At 37.4% G+C, this 19,193-nt stretch overlaps 1 protein-coding gene across 2 annotated transcripts; it reads right to left on the bottom strand.

Moving 5' to 3' along the window:
* Positions 1–6,436: 6,436 nt before the first annotated feature.
* Positions 6,437–18,925, bottom strand: ARRDC3 (arrestin domain containing 3). Of its 2 annotated transcripts, XM_004703487.2 has the most exons (8): positions 18,434–18,925; positions 14,507–14,588; positions 12,847–12,994; positions 11,976–12,078; positions 11,349–11,605; positions 10,885–11,047; positions 10,448–10,602; positions 6,437–7,953 (listed from the first exon to the last, which is right to left on the bottom strand). In XM_004703487.2, exons 1-8 carry the CDS (start codon positions 18,711–18,713, stop codon positions 7,897–7,899), a joined length of 1,245 nt encoding a protein of 414 aa, XP_004703544.1. In that variant the 5' UTR covers positions 18,714–18,925; the 3' UTR covers positions 6,437–7,896. The 2 variants fall into 2 exon arrangements, with proteins under 2 accessions (XP_004703544.1, XP_045141065.1); XM_045285130.1 differs by lacking the exon at positions 6,437–7,953 and having other exon boundaries at positions 10,482–10,640.
* Between the last annotated feature and the right edge of the window lie 268 nt (positions 18,926–19,193).

Genomic DNA, 19,193 nt, shown 5'->3' with positions numbered 1-19,193 from the left:
CAGCAGTATGCTGTATGTGCTGGAATAGTATCTTATGTTTTAAAATTTATTTTCCTATTATTCTATTTATTGGAATTTATGTCTGGAAGAGTGTTTAGATTACAAAAGCATGCCATGGACTAGAAGGTAGAAATACTGATTTCCTTAGAAAACAAAATGATACTAATAAACCAGTAACTGGTTACTTTGTCCAACAATTTTTGCTTTTATTATTATCTAAATTATTGTCATAACAAACTACGGACAGCCTTGAGAAGAATGGGAATTCCAGAATACTCAATTGTCCCCCACAAAACCTGTACTTGGATCAAAAGGCAGTGGTGCAAACAGAACCAGGGAATACTGCATGGTTTAAAATCAGGAAAGGTGTGCATCAGAGTTTTATCCTTTCATCATACATACTCAATCTGTATGCTGAGCATATAATTGGAGAGGCTGGATTATATGAAAAAGAATGTGACATCAGGATTGGAAGGAGATTTATTAACAATCTGTGATATGCAGATGATACAACCTTGCTTGCTGAAAGTGAGGACTGGAGACACTTGCTGATGAAGATAAAAAAATGACAGCTTTAAGTATGACTTACAATTCAATGTAAAGAAAACCAAAATGCTCACAAGTGGACCAATAGGTAACATGATGATAAACAGTGGAAAGACTGAAGTTGTCAAGGATCCCGTCTTATTTGGATTCACAATCAATGCTCATGGAAGCATCAGTCAAGAGACCACGTGTGATAGGTACAATCACTGTGCCAACCTGGACAATAAACACAATTACTGTGCCAACCTGGCCAATAAACACTTGTGGGGTTAATAAGGTTGCAGTTTAATTGAAGGGCAAAGCGATAAATGGCTCAGCGAGCCTTGTATTTATGTCTCTTGCTCTCGATGATCAGACCAGTGAGTGGCTACCTTAGCTAGTTCTCTGCTTCAACTTGCGAGCTATACTACCTGTGGAACACCAACCTATGTACTGTGTCACTATAGTTTGAGGTTCCTTCAAGACCTGCTTCGCCACACTGCTAGTGTATACATCACTTGAGCTGGGGACCATTGGACCCTGTTATCTGGCTGACTGTTGGTGACCTGCCTTGCTGTTTGCTGCCTGTGGCTGGGCTGCCAGTATTGTCCTACTGAACACTCATGTCTTTGATTTGCACCCAGCAACCCTCGTGAGTTAAAGGACTGCCAGTGTATTAACTGTCTCACAGAAGTGAGTTGAACTGAGCCATTTGTACTGCTCTGTGGACTGGCTATGGTTGTGAGTACATGTAAGTCTTAAATTGAGAAGTAGCAATGTTCTATTTACAGGTCAATTTGCTGTGCTCTCTCTGATTTTAATAAGAATGGCTTAAAATAATTTGTTATCTTAAATCATGTTAACTTTTAACAAATGCTTAAAAGTATTCTGAAGCAGCTTTACTGTTTTTTGTGTTTTTTCCCTCCTTCTCTATGTATATTGACATCGTTTGTCTACATTGGTGTGAAGCAGATCTGGGAAAAAAGTTCTCCTAGTAGGGAACAAGTGAAAGATTGTTACAAAATCATAGAAACTTTAATTAAATATAAATATAAAAACGTAAAGTCATTTTTCTCAACATATCCTACATGCAGGTCTTCTAAAAGTGCTGTTTTCATCTCTGTAGCCATACCTCAACACACTCTGTGCTTCTCTAGTTGCACTACATCCAAATGGCAGTTGTGGCATTGTGTTCAGTTGGATTCAATAGAGAAACAAAACCATGCGTGTATGTCTTGTATATAGGAAGAGATTTATAACAAGAAATTACTTACACTGTTGTAGAAATAGGGAAACCCAGTCCAGTTCAAGTCAGGGTAGTTGCTGATGGATCTGGGGATCAACAGGTACTGCAATGGATGCATGAACCAGACCAGGATGAAGAAACAGACAGCAGGGGGCACAGGCTGGTGGACAGAGGTTTGAAGTCAGCCCAATGAATCCACCATTGGTAGTCCACTGATGGCTCCTGTTCAGCAGGTAAGTCAACAGGAGATCGGGGAACCAGATGCAGGATTCAGTTATGGCAGAAAAAAAGAGGATTCGACCCTTCTGTATCTCTTTCTCTTACACAAAAAGGTGTTAGCAGGCTGAGATGCAATTGATAGGTTGAGCTCTGCCCCTACTCTTACCCAGGAGTGTCTAGTTGACATAATCTGTAATCATCATAAGCATCCTCAAGGGTCTCAAATGCTGTTCCTTTTCAATATCCTTTGATTTGGGGGAATAAAAAGATCAGAGCTGTAGGATGGATGGGGTAAAGTTTCCAGCAAAATTCTTTTAGGACAGGTCTTGCTACCCTTGAAAAATGAGAAGGTACTTGGTTGTGATGGGAAAAAAAAATTCCTTGGTGCAACTTTCTTTGGCCTTTTTCCCATTAATGCAGTTTTGAATTTTCTTAAAAATTCTTCATAATAAGTTATTGTAACTTTCCTGTGACTCTCAAGAAAATCTGCCAAGACCACTCCTTAGGAATGCCCTGCAAATGCCCAAACTTCCTGAATTGTCCTGAACTGGAGCAGAAGAATCCCTTGGAATCCACTATTGATTGGATCTTTTTAGTAAGTTACCTTAAGAGACTATGAATTACGAGAAAACTCATCGGTAGCCATCCACTGACCACAGAGACATGTTTAAACATACTTTGTTTGGAATAAATTCATGCATGTGTGAACTGGAACCCTAATAATACAAAATACCTTTTGACTTGTTCAACTTGGTGCTTGACAAAAATCAGCCATGGGTTCCATTCCTAGTAGGCATGTGCAAGCTGATTTTTAAACTACTAGCTATATTGAAATTGAATTGACTGTTCCATATCCGCTCATTTAACACATCTCCTAGTTGTCTTTTTTTCTTCTTAAATGAATACAGGTTATATTACTCAACAGTCAAATGTTCTATCAATTTTTTCATTTATTGATATTTCTCCTCTGTATTGATTTCAAAATACAAATTATGCATATTTTGTGAATCACAAAAAGTTTTTAAAATGATGATTGCTAATGTAGGAATTCTGCAGGTATAATTATCCACTATTTCAGTTGTTACAAAGCTTTTTAAAAAATATCAAGCCATAAATATGCTTTGGAACTAAAAATGACATGATTGTTTTTCACTTTGGAAAAAAAACCCAAGTATAATTCTCTGCCATCAAGTCAATTCTGACTCACAGTGAGAGACCTTCTCCTTGGGGTTTCTGAGTGAAAATTCATCATTTTGGTGAGTCTGCATCACCAACCTTGCAGTCAACAGTGGAACACTGAGCCCACAGCACCAGCTAGGATTTCTTTTTTCCCTTCCAGCTAACTAATCCAAATCCTCATCTCAGTTACAGCTAGGAACTTATTACAATAAAGTTAGATATTCAATGTTCCCATCTGCTTTATATTTTCATGGCGGACAGCAGAATTCTTCAAAGTTTAATGTAAACTCCCTATAGATCACATGAACAGGTGGATTCTAGGCCAACAATCGGTGACACCTCTTCAGGCTCTTCTTAAAGAGCCCTTGCTGTTTTGGGCTACACTTGAAATAGCACATTTGTAGTGAACTCTTCTCCTCCTCTGAAAACAGAGAACTCTTCCTAGTGGGAATCCATTCTATGTGCCCTCGACCCTGACCAAATACACGTATGTGCAACGGAACTCCCATCTTTCTTGGAAAACTACTGGTGGGTTGGGACTGACCTTTGTTAGCAGCTGAATGCTTTCATCACTGCACAAACCAGGCCTCTTCCCAAGGTAACACATGTAAGCTCTTAATTTAGATAACGTACAGCTTAAGCGGAGCGATTCTCAACCCGTGGGTCTTGACCCCTTTGGGGGTGGAACCCTTTCACAGGGGTCGCCCAATTCACAACAGTGACAAAATTACAGTTTTGAAGCAACGAAAATAATTTTATGGTTGAGGGGTTACCACCACATGAGGAACTGTTTTAAAGGGTGGTGTATTAGGAAGGTTGAGAACCACTGGAGCTTAGGGAATAGAAACTTAGAAGCAATGTGTTTCCACTTTGCTATTATAATGGTTGATTGGAATCATTATTTCTTTATCCAAATAACTTCATACCTTCTATAGTGAAAGGATCTTGGCTATCTAGGTTAACTGGAGGGAAAACTCACCTATCTTGGTTAAGGTCACATCTAAAATCAGAATGTGCATCCCCAACTCATCTTTATACTCCTAATTCTTTGGTATATAATTGTCTCTTTATTGAATGAAAGAGAATAGCAATGTATTTGGAAAATGTTTTATCTACATGCTTCTATAATGTTTTCTCATGTATCCATACAGTTGGGAAAAATATGACAGGCATCATGTAAGGCACATATACAACTTGATATGCATGGATTTGAGTGTATGGACACTCTGAAAGATTAACTCAAAATGAGACTTCAAAAGTACTCACTCCTACTTTATCAGCTATAATACTTGTGCATTCTTCAGGTATCTCACAGGGAAGAAATTGGTACTTTAAAGTGAAATGTTTTTCCTAGTTAAGTTTGGTTCATAGATATATATGAACCATTTTTATATCAACTCTATAAACTTTATTAACAATGTTGGTAACGTAGCAAATGAAGAAAAACAGTAATGATCAGTACCGTTTCCCGGAAAGTCAGACATCCCCCGAAAATAAGACCTACTTACAGTTCTGCCTCTCGCTGAAATATAAAGCATCCCCCCGAAAATAAGGGTTTGGATTGTTATGATGATGTTCCAGACGATGATGACTGTCATTGAATAAATGAGTAAATGGACCACAGATTGTTGTATATGGAAATAATGCTAACAAGAAATTCTTGATACTGTAGCATTCACAGTCTGTCTGGTTATGCTGGTTTGTGATGACAACTACTACGGTACTGTATACAGGTAATAAATTTCCTTTTTTGTTGTTCAACAATAAATGTGTACCGTATTCTTCTTCATGGAAAAATAAGACATCCCCTGAAAATAAGACCTAGCGCATCTTTGGGAGCAAAAATTAATATAAGACACTGTCTTATTTTCGGGGAAACAAGGTATTAGACACTCTAGGAGTTGCTGGTTTCTAGAGATCTAGATCTAGAACAAATTCATACCCAGAATGGCTTAAAATAGTTTAACTGCATGTTTATATGATGCGTTACTAATATGATCAAGATTCAAATAAACCTCCAAACAATTTTACAAAAAAGAAAGAAATGAAACACTTTATTTTTCCACAAGGAAGAGCAACAGGAAAAATCAAATCATTTCCCACATATTGTTTTCTTAAAACAGAGCCTACAAGGACATATTCAGCACCAAATAAAAAAAGGGGGGTAGGGGAGATTACGAAACAGCCGTAGAATATAATCTATAAAGCAAACATTTAATATTGCACTTGGTTTTGCTAACATTTTGGATTTTACTTTTCCTAATAAAAAAATCAGGAATCTACCTTGCATACAACTTATGAACCACACATCTCATGTCAGGAATTGACCAATATTTAGTAGAGAGTAGAGTAATGCCTCTAAATAGGAAAGTAAAGAAATGGTTTTAATGGAGAAAATAAAACTTTATTTGATAAAGTTTTGTAAGTCAAAATTGCTATCACATTTTGTGATCTACTGCCAATTATAGAATATTGGTCATTCTTGCATTCTGTGCTGTTAAGAGTATATGGTGTTAAGTATTCCAATGCTATGCATATTAACAATTGTTCCCTAGTCAGACAAAAGAAAAAAAAAGGGATTTTGTGACAATCTCCCCCAAACAAACAAACAAACAAACAAACAAACAAGAAAACCACCAAATGCCCTTTATGCCAAATATTCCATTATGTTCTTTTGAGGGGGACATTCACAAAATGATTAACAGTAATAAAAAAATACTTCACCCCTATTTCCTTGTTATCTAGTATTAGTTTGCTTACGGGAGCCCAAACCCTTTAACTGAATCACTTAAAACGCGATTCATTTTTACACTGGGCTTTCTTCACCCTGTCAGCAGTTTTCAAACATGAATTATCTTCCATGTTTTCTTAAAGGCCACTTAATGGAAAAGCCTATTTGTTTTGTATTAAGCTTTAAGACAGTATTTAACCAGGTCAAGCACCAAGCCAGAGTTACTATTATTTTCAGCCATTTTATTAACTGTGGGATTGATGTAACTAACATCCATTTCACACACATGTTGCAACATCAGAGATGCTGATTTTCAGGAAAAACATCAGAGTTGAATTCCTTTAAAAAAACAAAAACAAACTGTAGTACACTTGGTACCTTGGAAAATGCTGGTATAAGCCAAGTGTAAATTCTCTTTTAATATAAACTAGTTTACTGATATAATCAATCACTCTTCCTATCATTCATATACACATATACATATATGTATGTAATACATATACATACAGATATATTTATATATACAGGAGTGATTTTTCATGTTTAATAAAATGTTCTTTAGGTAATGGGAAAATATTTTCATTAGAAAATAAACACAAAAATACAAAAATTATTCCAGCAAACATTCTATTGTTAATTTTGAAGTTATGCCCTTTGAGAATAAACTTGGATTTTCATTCTGTGTCAAGCTTGAGCAAGATAGTACACATATAAAGTGAGCTTGCTAGCCATAACCTTAACATATTCCTACTCATTAAGATACTTTCCACCAGCAAAAATGATTTCCAACATGTGTTTTGGAGGTAATTAAGTAACTGTATATAAAAATAAATGCACTTTCCCCTCCTTTCCCTGGTGCCTGCAAAACTTCCATACGTTTAAAATAACAATAAAATAATAATTTTGAGAGCAACAGCCCTTAACTCTGCTGGTGCCTGCCATACTGCCTTTCTTTATTCGTAGCTCTGTTAATTTCTCCTCATGTATATAATGATAAAAAGGGAATGTGGGTGGGTTATCACTTTTGTGTATGTCCCTTTTCCAAATTTCCCTCTCCAAAAAGCCAACTGAACAATAACACAACAATAACAACAACAAAAAAACTCAACAGTGCAACAAAACACAAATAGCATTCCAACAGTTTGGCAAGTGATGTGTTCACCTGAGATTAAGTGATTTTAGGCAGTCAGTAACAAAATGCTGCTTTGCTGTAATAGTAGAAAGGCAACAAATTCTTAAAAGAAACCAAGAAGATATATAATCTTGACAGTCTCTTATTAGCTTCCTCCTCTTATCTCTTTTCCCACATTTCTGTTGCGTATCTACTACAGTAAGCTGCAAAACATACAGCAAGAAGGATTGGCTTGAAGGCATTTGATGTTTGTAAATAAATCCACAATAGGATCCAAGCTGAAGAGGTGATACATGGTCAGCCTAATAGGACATTTCTGAGCATGTGCATACGCAGGTAAAGTCCGGGCTATATTAAATTAAAAAAAATGTCAGTGCGTTTTTTTTTTTTCATGTTAAAAGTCTTTCAAAGCTTTCTTTTGTTTCTTGTTGTGCTGACCACGAACAAGTTTTAAAAGAGTATCAAGAGTCTGGCATAAATGGGAAAAAAAAAAAAGCTGTAGTGACATCGAACTGCACAATGTAAGCATTGAGCATGTGCAAATTTTCAAGTCAAAAGAAGGAAATCATCCTTCTTTTACAACATCGTTTCTTGACACGTATGACCATAGGCTAAAGACTGCTCTTTGTATGTGCCAGTTTAAAAGAGAAAAGCTTAGATCTTCAAGCATGTTGGAGCAGTCTCAGAATGTTGCTGTAGGCTTCTAAAGCATGATTGCTGGTTGCTTCATGTATTTGCCATTTATCTGGGCGAAAACAATTCCACTTCCTCTGAAAACGTGTCTCCAAGGTACTTCCATCTGTCCTTAGCCAGGAAGAGATATAGTTCAGAATCCACATCCATTTGATTTAAACACATATTCCTTCAACGAGAGGGACATGATGGTCTATCTTCTGCTGACTGATCAGGATTTGGATCGACCTGGAAAGAATAAGAGTACAATTACCAAATTATTTGATAAAGTCTAGTAAGAATAAATAACTCAGTTTGAGTACTAGTTAAGAAACAGAGCACAAACAAGTTGGCAGCAAATGAAATGCGATTATTCACAGCTGATGCTTTGTAGGGAAGGAAGGTGCTGAGGTGTTAATCTATAAAGTACCAGATATTTGGTTCCTTTATTAACAACAACATTTATAAACTAAAAAACATTGCCACTGAGTTGATTCTGAATCATAGTGACTCCTACCAGATACAGTTCCTCAGGCGGTAAACATATGGGCCAGACAGCATCATCTTTCCCTAAGGAACAGCTGGCGAGTTTCAATTACAGACCTGGTAGGTAGGTAGGTAGCAACCCAACATCTAACCCACAGTGCTATCCTGATTTATAAAGGCATGTCTAAACTTTCCAAAAGCTCATGGTAAAATTTTATCAGAATGTGGAATTAAAAAAAAAAATCTAGCATACAGTAGCACTAAGACTCATATATATTGAAATACATCTTCAAAGCATTATTTCCTTTTATAAAACATCCCTTTCATCCTTCTACAAAGAAATGATACTCATCTCTTCTGGAAGATTTAGGACGAATGTATTCATATAGCAATGTTCTTTTTTTTTTTAATATGAGGTTTTAATACATAATGAAAGCCCAAATCATTGCCATCCAGTCGATTTTCAGAGTGAGCTAGATAGGGTTTCTGAGAGTGTTTTATAGGAGCAGACAGCCTTAGCCAAATTTTTCTCCCACGGTTTCACTGCTGACCTTGAGGTTAGCAGTTAGTGCGAGCAGGGTTCCTTTTATATGTGGTATATGTGGTTTATGTGGGATAATACTCAGAGAAGACCTAAGAATACAAAGGTACTTCAGAAGTTTATGGACAAATGGAATGGAAAGAACACATCTTTTAATAACTATCCTTGAAAGGAATACAGATAAAAATTTTAAATGATATTAGTGCAATCTAGAAAGCCCCCCTCCTCTCAGCTGAGCTCACTGTCAACAAATTAATCATCTCTAATCTTACTCTCGAGGTTTAAAACATTGAAATTTTTTCTTAATCATCTTTAATCATTTGAAAATCTATGTCAAACGTGAATGAAACTTGGGTAGCCAAAAAATCTTACATCAAGCAGAAATATGGCTGACTTGAAAAGACAATAAGGTTGGAAAAAAATGATTTAACAAAATCTTTACCAAGTAGCAGAACATTTTAAGTATCTAATTAAAATGTCATGAATTGGAATGGGATAGGAAAAACTACGTCTAATCAAGAAGATTCTATCATACAGTCAACAAATAAAGTGGATGTCATATTTACCATATACAAAGGAAAATTGACTGTTCTAGTCATGGTGTTTTAAAAAAAGATACTGGAAGAATAAAGAAATTCTTTTTGTATAATTTGGAAGTAGTATCTTATTATAGAACAGTTGTCTGAAACTGCAGCAATCAAACGAAAAAAGTGATTCTGGTATCTAAAAAAATTACTTTATCAAGGTCAAGTTCAATACCCCTTAAAACATATACCAGGTATATGTATACCTTCTGAAATTTCCTTAAATTGCTCGCTCCCTGCCTACCTCCTAGCTTGTTCTAGGCCACTTTATCCTTTAAGGACTATTTATTCAAGATTCATCATAACATTATCTCCTAAATGAATCCCTTTCTGATTCCCAAATTCTCCCAGCCATCAAGTGGATTCATACCCAGAGTGATCATATTGCAGAGTAGAAGTGCTCCTTTGGATTTGAGACTAACTCATGTTTAAAGCAGTAGAAAACTTGGTGGTTTCGAACTGCTGACTTTGTGATCAGTAGCCCAACCCATAACCCACAGCACTCCTCACTCCTCAAATGAACTGTGCAGACATACTACATTATTATGTAATAACTTGCTAGGTCTATTTTTCTCACTAGTCTGTACATTTCCCCCCAAAAGGGACATGTCTTACATGAGTGCTTTCTTGCTATTATGAAATGAATGAAAATAATCTATCAGTACAGGCATGTTTTAGCAATACGATTGAAAATGCTATTCCCTCCATGACTATTAAAATATGTCAAGAACGAAATTGAAAAACAACCATAAATACCAAATGTTAGCTATATCAATGCTTTCAAAATGCAAGTTATCTCTACTGATGCTTTAGAATTAAGATTTCTTCAAAAAGATGTAAGGAATTCATTATAAGGTAGATTATTCTACCTATATTATAACTGAAGAGTTTCTTTTCAGTGTTAAATCTAATAAATACTGACCCTTGTAATCTTCAAGCTATTTTAATCTATTACTCTAAATTTTGTTCTTCTTCTATACTGTTATCACAATAATCAAGATTTTCTTTTTTCACAGACCGTAATTAAAAGACAGACGTGATTTTGGCATCTTTTCTTAAAAAAAAAAATCTGTCATGACACTGCCCAAGAAGATCCGCCTATTTCACACATGAAGCATTGGTTGGTGCTTACCTCTGAATAAAGAGGTGGCGGCAAGAACCTAAACTCCTGGATATATGCAAACAGTGGTCCTTGAAGCGCTCTCTCAAAATCATCACAAGCATGCACCGGGACCAGGTTGTTGCGCCTTTGTTCCTCTGTTACCACTTCTGCATAGCTTGGCGGTGCTGTAGGGAAAAGATGCACGCAATTCGAACAACATGTTCTTATGCATGTCAAAATATATAGAATAAAAGGCATTAAAAAGGAATGTCAAGGTACAATTAAAAATATTTGTCTGGTGATTAAAACTAAGGAGACATATATATTTAAATGTTATGTTAGGGGCAAATCTACTCTCTTTGTAGGGAAAAGATAAAAGTTTACTTAGGGTCACAAGTGTCAGAAGCAAAACTATGTTTTCTTAAGAACAAGGGATTGACTGGTCTAGATATGTATTATTAAATTACCTTCAGGTCTTTCGGGGAGAGGTAAGCCGAGCCAATTCATATTCATGCTGCACTGACTGCTTACACTCGAGGTTCTGCTACCAAATGGATGTAGAGGAATGGTACCAATGACAAGTGGCAAATTAAGAAATAAATCCATAGCTCCTGGAATATCCACATATACCTACAAAGGGAGAAAATATATAGTAGCTTTAGAATACCAAGTGCAATGTTTCGTTTCTAAAAACAAGTAATTAAATTTCAGTGCTATTTGAGGCTCTCATTTACTTCAGTATTTTGGTATACACGAGAAACAGTCTACAGTATGTTTACATCAAAGAAAAAATAATTTAATTACAACCCATACTATGTGTGTAAGTATAAATGTATACATTCTACATATATACATATGCTACATAGGGAATTCATGTTTTGAATTTAACAAATGACATCTGTGTAACTTTGGGATCACAATTGATACATACCATTAGTGAATATTCCACACGAATTATACTACAGTCGAGAATAGAGGGAGAAACTGGTGGAATTTTCAGCAACTTGCCATTCCACGTCTCTGTTTTTCCAGATGATAAAGATTCCCCACGTAAGTTAGCCACAAGTTGCTTAACTTCCTTCATTTTCCCTTTGGCATAGAAGGCCTGTGTTTGGTAAATGGCTGCCTTTGGCACTACCATTCGGGAAGAGCAATTCTCAATCTCAGCAAATATCTGAATTGATTCACCTATAGAGTGGGGAGGGTGGGGGGTGGTATAAAAAAAAGTCAAAAGAAGAAATACACACATGTAGAAACAGTTACATTAATGAATGCGTTCTTGTGTTTATGTTCACCTCAATTAAAGAGGCTAAGGATATAGATTCTTATGGATAAGCACATGCCCTAGGGATGGTAAGTAACTAGTGCTTTAAAAGTGAACCACTCATTTGCAGTAGTTTTATGAAGATGTTATATTCGAATTTATAAATGGAAAAAGGATAAGCATAACTTATATTACCAAGACTACTGTATTATATTTATATTTAGTAGCAATGTTATAAATTCACGCACAAAAGCTTAATGAAAAAAGATTATGCTTCTTGGGAAAGATACATACCTGGGGTATAGCCCTTCCTTTCGATTTTGGCACTTAAGGATATTGGGCCTGAGGTACAGAACCAGCAACACAGAGTCTTCTCTTTTGTGCCTGCTTGGGGTGACTGCAAGAAATAAATTTAGAGAAACAGATCGATTTATAAATTGGAACACTATTATAACATTAACTCAAAACCAACCAACCAACCAAACAAACAAAAAAACCCCTTTCCACATTCCATTTAAACTACCTTTACAAAATGGTATAGAAAGAAACTGGGTTATAAATCCCAAATGTTAACATCTTCTTTGAGAATGTGAATATTTCGTGTTAATATAAAGATATCATTTCATTTTAAAGATTCTTATTTGTGTTAGGGGCGCTAACATTTGTTTAAACCAAGTAATGTTTTGAAGTCAAATTTAAAGTAGTCTCATAAAAAAATACAATTAAGAAAGGAATTTTTTCCATGAAGGCGATAATGTCCCCATCATTTGACAACTATCCCTATATTGGAATAATGCAATGCAGTACAAATTTTAAATTATCTTCAAGTTAAGTGATATTGTCTGACAATAAATAATATTACTGTTCCTTTTCTATCAAAATTAACCAAGGAACAGATCTATTTCTTTTTATTACTGTTATCTTCTTAGTAAGAGCTAGTTCTTATAAAGTACTAGTCTTTTTTTAGAAAAATATTTTCAAGAAATTACTATATCAGAAACTGAGCGTATTCTTCATTTGACTTAAATGCTCGACTGCATTAAAAATTATTTGCAAAATTTTTCAGCAAAACCACATTTTAAAACTATAAAAGTTGCATAGTTTTAAGTGATTATTCTTTTTAATTTATATGCCCCAAACCAAAGAATGAGTAGTCAATTCTTACCAGTAATGAAGGAGTGTTGATATCTATATGCTCAAAGACCGTAAATTCCTTCTTTAATTTTACTGGTAGAAGCCAAGGCCGGTGCAATTCGGCTTTCACCCAATAGCGCACACTGCCATGTCGGCCTTCAAATGAGGTAGCAAGTGGTCTGTGCGGAATATAAAGATCAATTTATTAATTTTATACCTCTTTCTAGTAATTATACAGCAGGTAAGCATATAAGTGTTAATATTTTGTTCTGTTTATGTACCAATGTGGCATCACACTTAATTTAAGTTTCCAAAGGGATAAGTCACTGGGGAAAAATTTGTTTCCAATAACAATACACAATGGCTAAATATCATAAAATTTTGTTTAAAAAAAAAAAGGCCAGAATACAGTTCTTTGAAACTAAGAAGAGGCTACTTTTAAATGCTAGTGGCAAAATTATTAAAGTTTGGAAATGAACAATTCTTGAAAATGTCAGGTTTTAATTTTAAAATGAAAGAGGGGCTCAACTATTTTTATTGAGAACTTGTAGACACTGGTTAAACATTCAGACTAAATTCCCTATGGTGTTCCACTCTTCATTAGGTAGGATTCATTACCTCTTTTTATAGTAACTAATTAAGAAAGTCTAGAAAAGGCCTAGAATGGGCTTTATAGTTCCCAAACTTTTGCATTTCATAACTCTGCAACTCCACAAAACTGCCTTTACATTTCTCAGTGTGCTCATGTTCTTATGTTCCACCATATTTTTACCTTTACATTATCGGCTGAAAAATAGGACTATTGATCTGTATCACATTAAGCAGTTTTCAGTTCTCTCGGATGTTCTATCAGTTGTAGAGGATTTTACTTTTGAGGATCTCTTTTTCTTAAGTCACAAAATACATTGTGTTTGATTGGATTAACTAAATCAATCTCAATTTTTTGGATATATTGAGGCCCGATATTAATATTCACAGAGACTAAACACATTTCTCTCTGTATAAAGATCAAGGCATTATATTCGAAATGAGGTTCTCAAGTGATATTGTAGATAATCTATAAGATATCATTTACGAACTCTACATATAATTCAAGTACTAGCATTAACATATGTAGAATTATATACATTTTGGCACTTGATAAATTCTTATGCAATCTTATGCTTCAAAATAATCAGTCTTAGTTCCACATTGCAGGTTTTAAAATCTGCTCAGTATTTGAATAGTTTGCATAATATCAACCATGAGCCATTATACTTTCATAGCACAGTCCTCCAATCAAGCTTCATATTAGAGTATCACTAATGGATGTTTCCTTTAAGTACAGGTCATAACATCTCTTGTGTGACCAAACCAATAGGTTTTTGCATAAAAGCTACTGAAGTCCTATCAAAAGATCATTTCTAAATTTAGGATAAAAGTAGAACACTGAGTAGTAATACCATGCGATGGTAACCTAAGTTTTTCTAAAATCCTTAGTACAGAGTACTAAGATTTGAGCTTCGCTTTCTATAATTTTGCCATGCTAGATCAAAAATAGCTTAATATGTTGAGTATATTGTTTTATTGTTTTTCTCTTGCAAATTCCAGTGATGAAAGGTTTTTATTTTAAAAATTAAAATATTTAAGTATGTAATTTTTAAGAGTGCTTTTGACCATGGATATTTATAAAACACGCCTGCAATACTTACGTCTGTGGAAGCTCAAAGCTGAATGCATATTCATGCCTTCCTGAATGAATAGTGTTGAAGCCTTCTTCCGAATTATCATCATCTGAAACAAGAGAAAACAAAAGGCATTTTATGAAGCCTTCACGCAGTCCTAATGGTTGTAAAATCTTAAATATGCTCCCCTCATGATAATGCTACCAGCTTTGAAGTCTGTGACTTCTGATTCTAGTCAGTTCCAACTGGGTTATTTTGAATCTTCAGCTGCCTATTTATAAAATGGGGATAATTAATACTTATAGCCCATAAACTTTTGTTAAAAGTGGCAAATAACCCAAACTGTAAAGCCCCTGTGTCTAACATTAGTAGATGCTCAAGAAAAGGTTCAGGGTTTCAAATCATATTAAAAAATGCTATCTTTGTCTCCACCTGTTTACTGAATGTATCCCATTATGGTCGTATAAAACGTAAACTGTTCATGTAAACTTTTTAAAATGTCATTTTGTGGAGAAACGATATCAAAGATGTTAATATAGTACCCATTACAATTCCTACCCCATTAGACGACTTTGTCAAACAGCTATTAGTTTTAAAAAAACTAAGGATTTTAATGCTAGTTTCTTAACTAAGAATAATTCATTACTGAACCTAAAACACCAAGACTTGTTTTTCCTTTATGTATGAATTCGTGGGAAAATGGAATTAAACAGTAATGGAATTTGTTCCCAAGAACCACAAGCATATATTCTGGTTAAAGATCTGCATATTCACAAATATATCTTAATCTAATACAAGACTTGAAAGGTGCTTGCCTTGCCTAAAGGGTAACACGGTCCCACATCCTTGGAAAAAGCAAGTCTAGTAAGGCTGTTTCCAGTTGTTAGAAAAAAGGGACAATCTTCCATTTTCCATCATTTAGGAGTGATGGGTGGTGGTGGTGTTAAATTTAATCTTTTTGAACAGCCTAGACATTTTTATTAATGGTACATTTTAAGAAGGGATGGTTTTTTTTTCAGAGCTTTCGTATTCTACACTGGATAAACATTTCCTTGGTGTAAAAATGTTTATAATTAACCACAAGAAGAAAAATCGGTACCGTGTAACTTTTCCCCAGAAAATCTGTATAAAAGAACTGTGATGCTTCTCTTATACCAGACGATAGAAGGAAAAAGAAAAAACCCTACATGTCTTTATTTAAAAAAAAATTATGGTGATGCGTTTAGATAAAAATACTGCTTTTATCCTCCCCTGCGCAAACCAGAGGATTCCTGCATCCACACTGGGCGGTGAGTTGGGGGCCATTTAAATCCTCCCAAAGCGCCCAAACTTTGCCTTCCTCCCTCTTTCTTCCCTTCTGGCTTCCTTTTTGTGCCAGCTCAGCAATCTCATTGAGCAGAGCCGCGGCGGCCGCGCTGTGGTAAACAAGTGCCGGGCTGTCAATCACAAACTAGACCGGAGCAGGAGAGGACCGGCCTAAACCGGCGCGAGCAGATCCCAGCCGGCCCGCCCGCGCGCCGCCGTCCGCGCGCTATACGTACGGCATATGTCGCGCGGCGCTCGCGCCCGAGCGCAGCCTAGCCTGCTCGGCGAGGGGCGGGGCCGAGCGCGCGGCGCCGCTTCCGCTTTACACGCCCTGGCCGGCGACCGGTTCGATCTGGCTCGGGCCACCCTGACACCTTTACAGTCAGCGGCGGGGAGAACTGGAGCGGCTCCGCGGGGGCGGGGCCCCGAGAAACCGTGAGGGGAGAGAATGGCCGTACAGGCCCCCACCCCGATTTCAGTCTGGGACACCTTTATCCCCGCGCGGGCCCGCCTCTGCCATCTCTCCCCTCAGGTCCCATCAAGGTAGCCGGTCTGGAGACAGAGTATGTAGGGGATCATTTTTCTCTGTTTCAGTTTCGATGACGACAGCAGCTTTCTCAGAAGCCATGCAACCTTGTCACTGGGTAAACGGAGTCCTCTCCTGCCTACAACACCTCTGAAGAAGCTTTCCGGTAAAAGTTGAGTCCAGGGCCACTTGGCACTTTGAGGACCGGCATAAGACTCTCTCCTTTGAGTTTCACGACGCCTGAGTCCATTTTTCTCGGTGCCCAAGCCAGTCGAAGGGACGTGAGCTTGGGCGGAGGCGGCTGCTCTGGAGGGACCTTTACCGGCGCACGCCGGTTCCTAGCCTCGCCCCAGAGCCCACTGGCCCCACCCGCAAGCACCCAACCAATCAGCGCCTGGCACCGCCTTAGCAACAGGCTAACAAACCTGGCTCCGCCTATCGCGAGCCGTCCGAGGCGGGGTCTCGGTTACCAGGCTAGTTTGAGAGGTCCCAATTTTAAGTCATTGAAACTCTTCCAGGCTAAGCGCTCGTCCGCGCTTTGCAGGGGTCTGGGGCAGCTCTCGGTGTGCCGGACAGCTTTTTAAAGCCACGAATTCATTAGAGTAATTATTGAAATTGTACTTATCCCCACAGTCATTGTTCTACCTTCCCCATATGCAGATCTTTAAAGATCCACCTTTGTTTCTTTCTAGCCATTTTATGAAAGGCTACATTTTCTGAAAGGTTCACATACATAAACTAGAGTCTGCTTTTCAGCAAATATCACGGCTGTCGTGAGGCATTTGCATTTTTTTAAATCAGTTAATGCTTAGGTTAATGAGAAATTATTTCTGGATGCAAAATACCTATGTAAATTATGAATAGTTCTATTAAAGAATTGACTTCACCTTACTGTTCTCAAAAATATAATACTGTAACTCAAAATCATAATATTCCTACCCTTGCCATAGTTCAATAAGCACTTCCCCAGGGAAATGGGTTTTTAAAATCCAAAGATCAAAATGTACCTCTATTTAGGAAAGATCATCAACATCTGTACTAAATGCTGCATTAAAAAGGAGAAGCACAAAAATTACATAACCAGTTTTAACATTATATTCTTCTTGGGCTAGGAATTAAGTCATCGCCACCACCTGACGCGTGTAACCAATCTGCTGAGAGCAGAACAAGCGCCCCTCCTCACCACCCCCCAGAACTGGTCCGAAACAGGATTGAACCGCTTCTAACAAAGGGTGGAAACTTAGAAAAACAAGCTTAGAGTCTCCTATATTTCCACAATGTAACCATTTTAAACAATAGATTGGAAATCTCAGGACCCCCGTCTTCCTTGGACAGCCCTTCATCGCCCTTTCCTAACCAAAAATCAAATGCAAGTGCCGAATACTTTTCAATTCCATTTGACTGGCACAGGTTTCATTGAATGCACGTTTCAAAGTTACACATGATGCTCGGCGAAGAAAATTACTGACCCCAAATGGCTTCTAAAGCTGACTTGAAACCTATCATCGAAATAGAGATTGTCCCTTAAAATAAAGAGTGCTTGATGTAAATTTCTAAAGGAATTGGGAAGAATAGGGGGCAAAAACACGTGGGGTGCTGATACCATATGTCAAAATAAGCCATGGGAAACCCTTTATCAAAGAACAATGATCAATCTTTAAAGTCTTCTGTGTGACACTATTAAATATGAAATACATCAGTTATTCCTTTAAAAGCATCCCATTTCTGCATTGAAGCTCAGTTTTTAAAGCAAAGGCGATAATGGGAAATGGAGAGAACCTAATATTGGGCTGCCGCAGCTTTGGGCAATTCACTTGGAACCATACTAGAAAATTACTGAATCCTACTTAAGCAGAATTTCTAAGCAAGGTGCAAATGGATTTCAAGTGCGCACTAGAGGCAGTTGAATAAGTGCAGTTTGCAGTCACTTTGCAGAGGCTTGCCTGCGTTACGGATAATACACGATGAATGTCAAGGGGAATCCAACCTTCCAACTTTGCTAGTCCTCAACAAATTGCTACGTGTTATGCTAGAAATGCAGTTACATTAATTCAGAAGGAAATATGAAAACTCACTTCCAAAGAAAACAGAATTAATGACTTCTGAATAAAATAAAAACTTACCTCTTTCGTGCCCAATTAAGATGTCTTTATGGTTGAAATATTCTACTTCTTCAGTGTAATTCTGTGTATAGGCAGTATTGGAGCCGGCGTTTCTCGATTCAGTCCAGCGTACTTTCGCATGTCCTCTTGCATGAATTTTAAGAGATTTTACTCTGATTTCCCCCGTAACTTCTAGATTCACCCTTCCTGAGACTGTATCCCCACTAGAATACACAGGGACATTGCTGTCATTAAGACAGTCAAAGCTTATTGTCAAACTCTTAACCTTTCCCAGCACCATGTTTATAACAAAATCTATAAAAATATAATGTAAGACAACAAAAAAAGTCAAGATCGCATGTAAAATGTGATCTTCACTGAACACTGATCGTGGTCTTTGCCGTGCAAAAGGCTTGCAGGCAGGATCAGCGATTCTTTACAAATAGTTCATTGAGATTTCTTAAAAAGTCAGGGCAGCCGAGAGGCTGCTGCTCCGAGCTGCTCGTCTCAGTGGTCTCGGTACAAAGACGGGCGGCCGGAGCCAGCCGGCTCACTTTAAGAGCAGCTTTGTGGAAAAACAACCCCAGTGCGCACGCGCACGCCGCGGCTGCTGTCCGCCCTCCTTGCGCGCCCCTCCCGCGCCGGGCTCGCTCCCCAGCTCGCGGGTACAGTAGGTGTCGAGTTGGGGAAGAAGACACTGGGGCCGCTGGGAGGTTGAACCTGACTTCTCTTCATTGTGGGCTCCTATTGGCAGGCAGGCTACCGTAAACCCTCGACTTAC

Source organism: Echinops telfairi, unplaced genomic scaffold (genome assembly GCF_000313985.2).
Source record: "Echinops telfairi isolate 266 unplaced genomic scaffold, ASM31398v2 ScPeMD7_7469;HRSCAF=8507_1, whole genome shotgun sequence".
Lineage (NCBI taxonomy): Eukaryota > Metazoa > Chordata > Mammalia > Afrosoricida > Tenrecidae > Echinops > Echinops telfairi.
Note: the sequence above shows the minus strand (reverse complement) of the source record. Positions and strands in the feature narration are given on the sequence as shown.

Bases quoted from the DNA above. Each gene is read 5' to 3' on its own strand.
- ARRDC3 (XM_004703487.2), bottom strand. From the start codon at position 18,713: ATGGTGCTGGGAAAGGTTAAGAGTTTGACAATAAGCTTTGACTGTCTT. The intron at 12,079-12,846 runs GTAAGAATTGAC...TATTTCTTGCAG, and splicing joins TCAACACTCCTTCATTACTG to TCACCCCAAGCAGGCACAAA. The intron at 7,954-10,447 runs GTAAGCACCAAC...TATTCTTTCCAG, and splicing joins CGCCACCTCTTTATTCAGAG to GTCGATCCAAATCCTGATCA.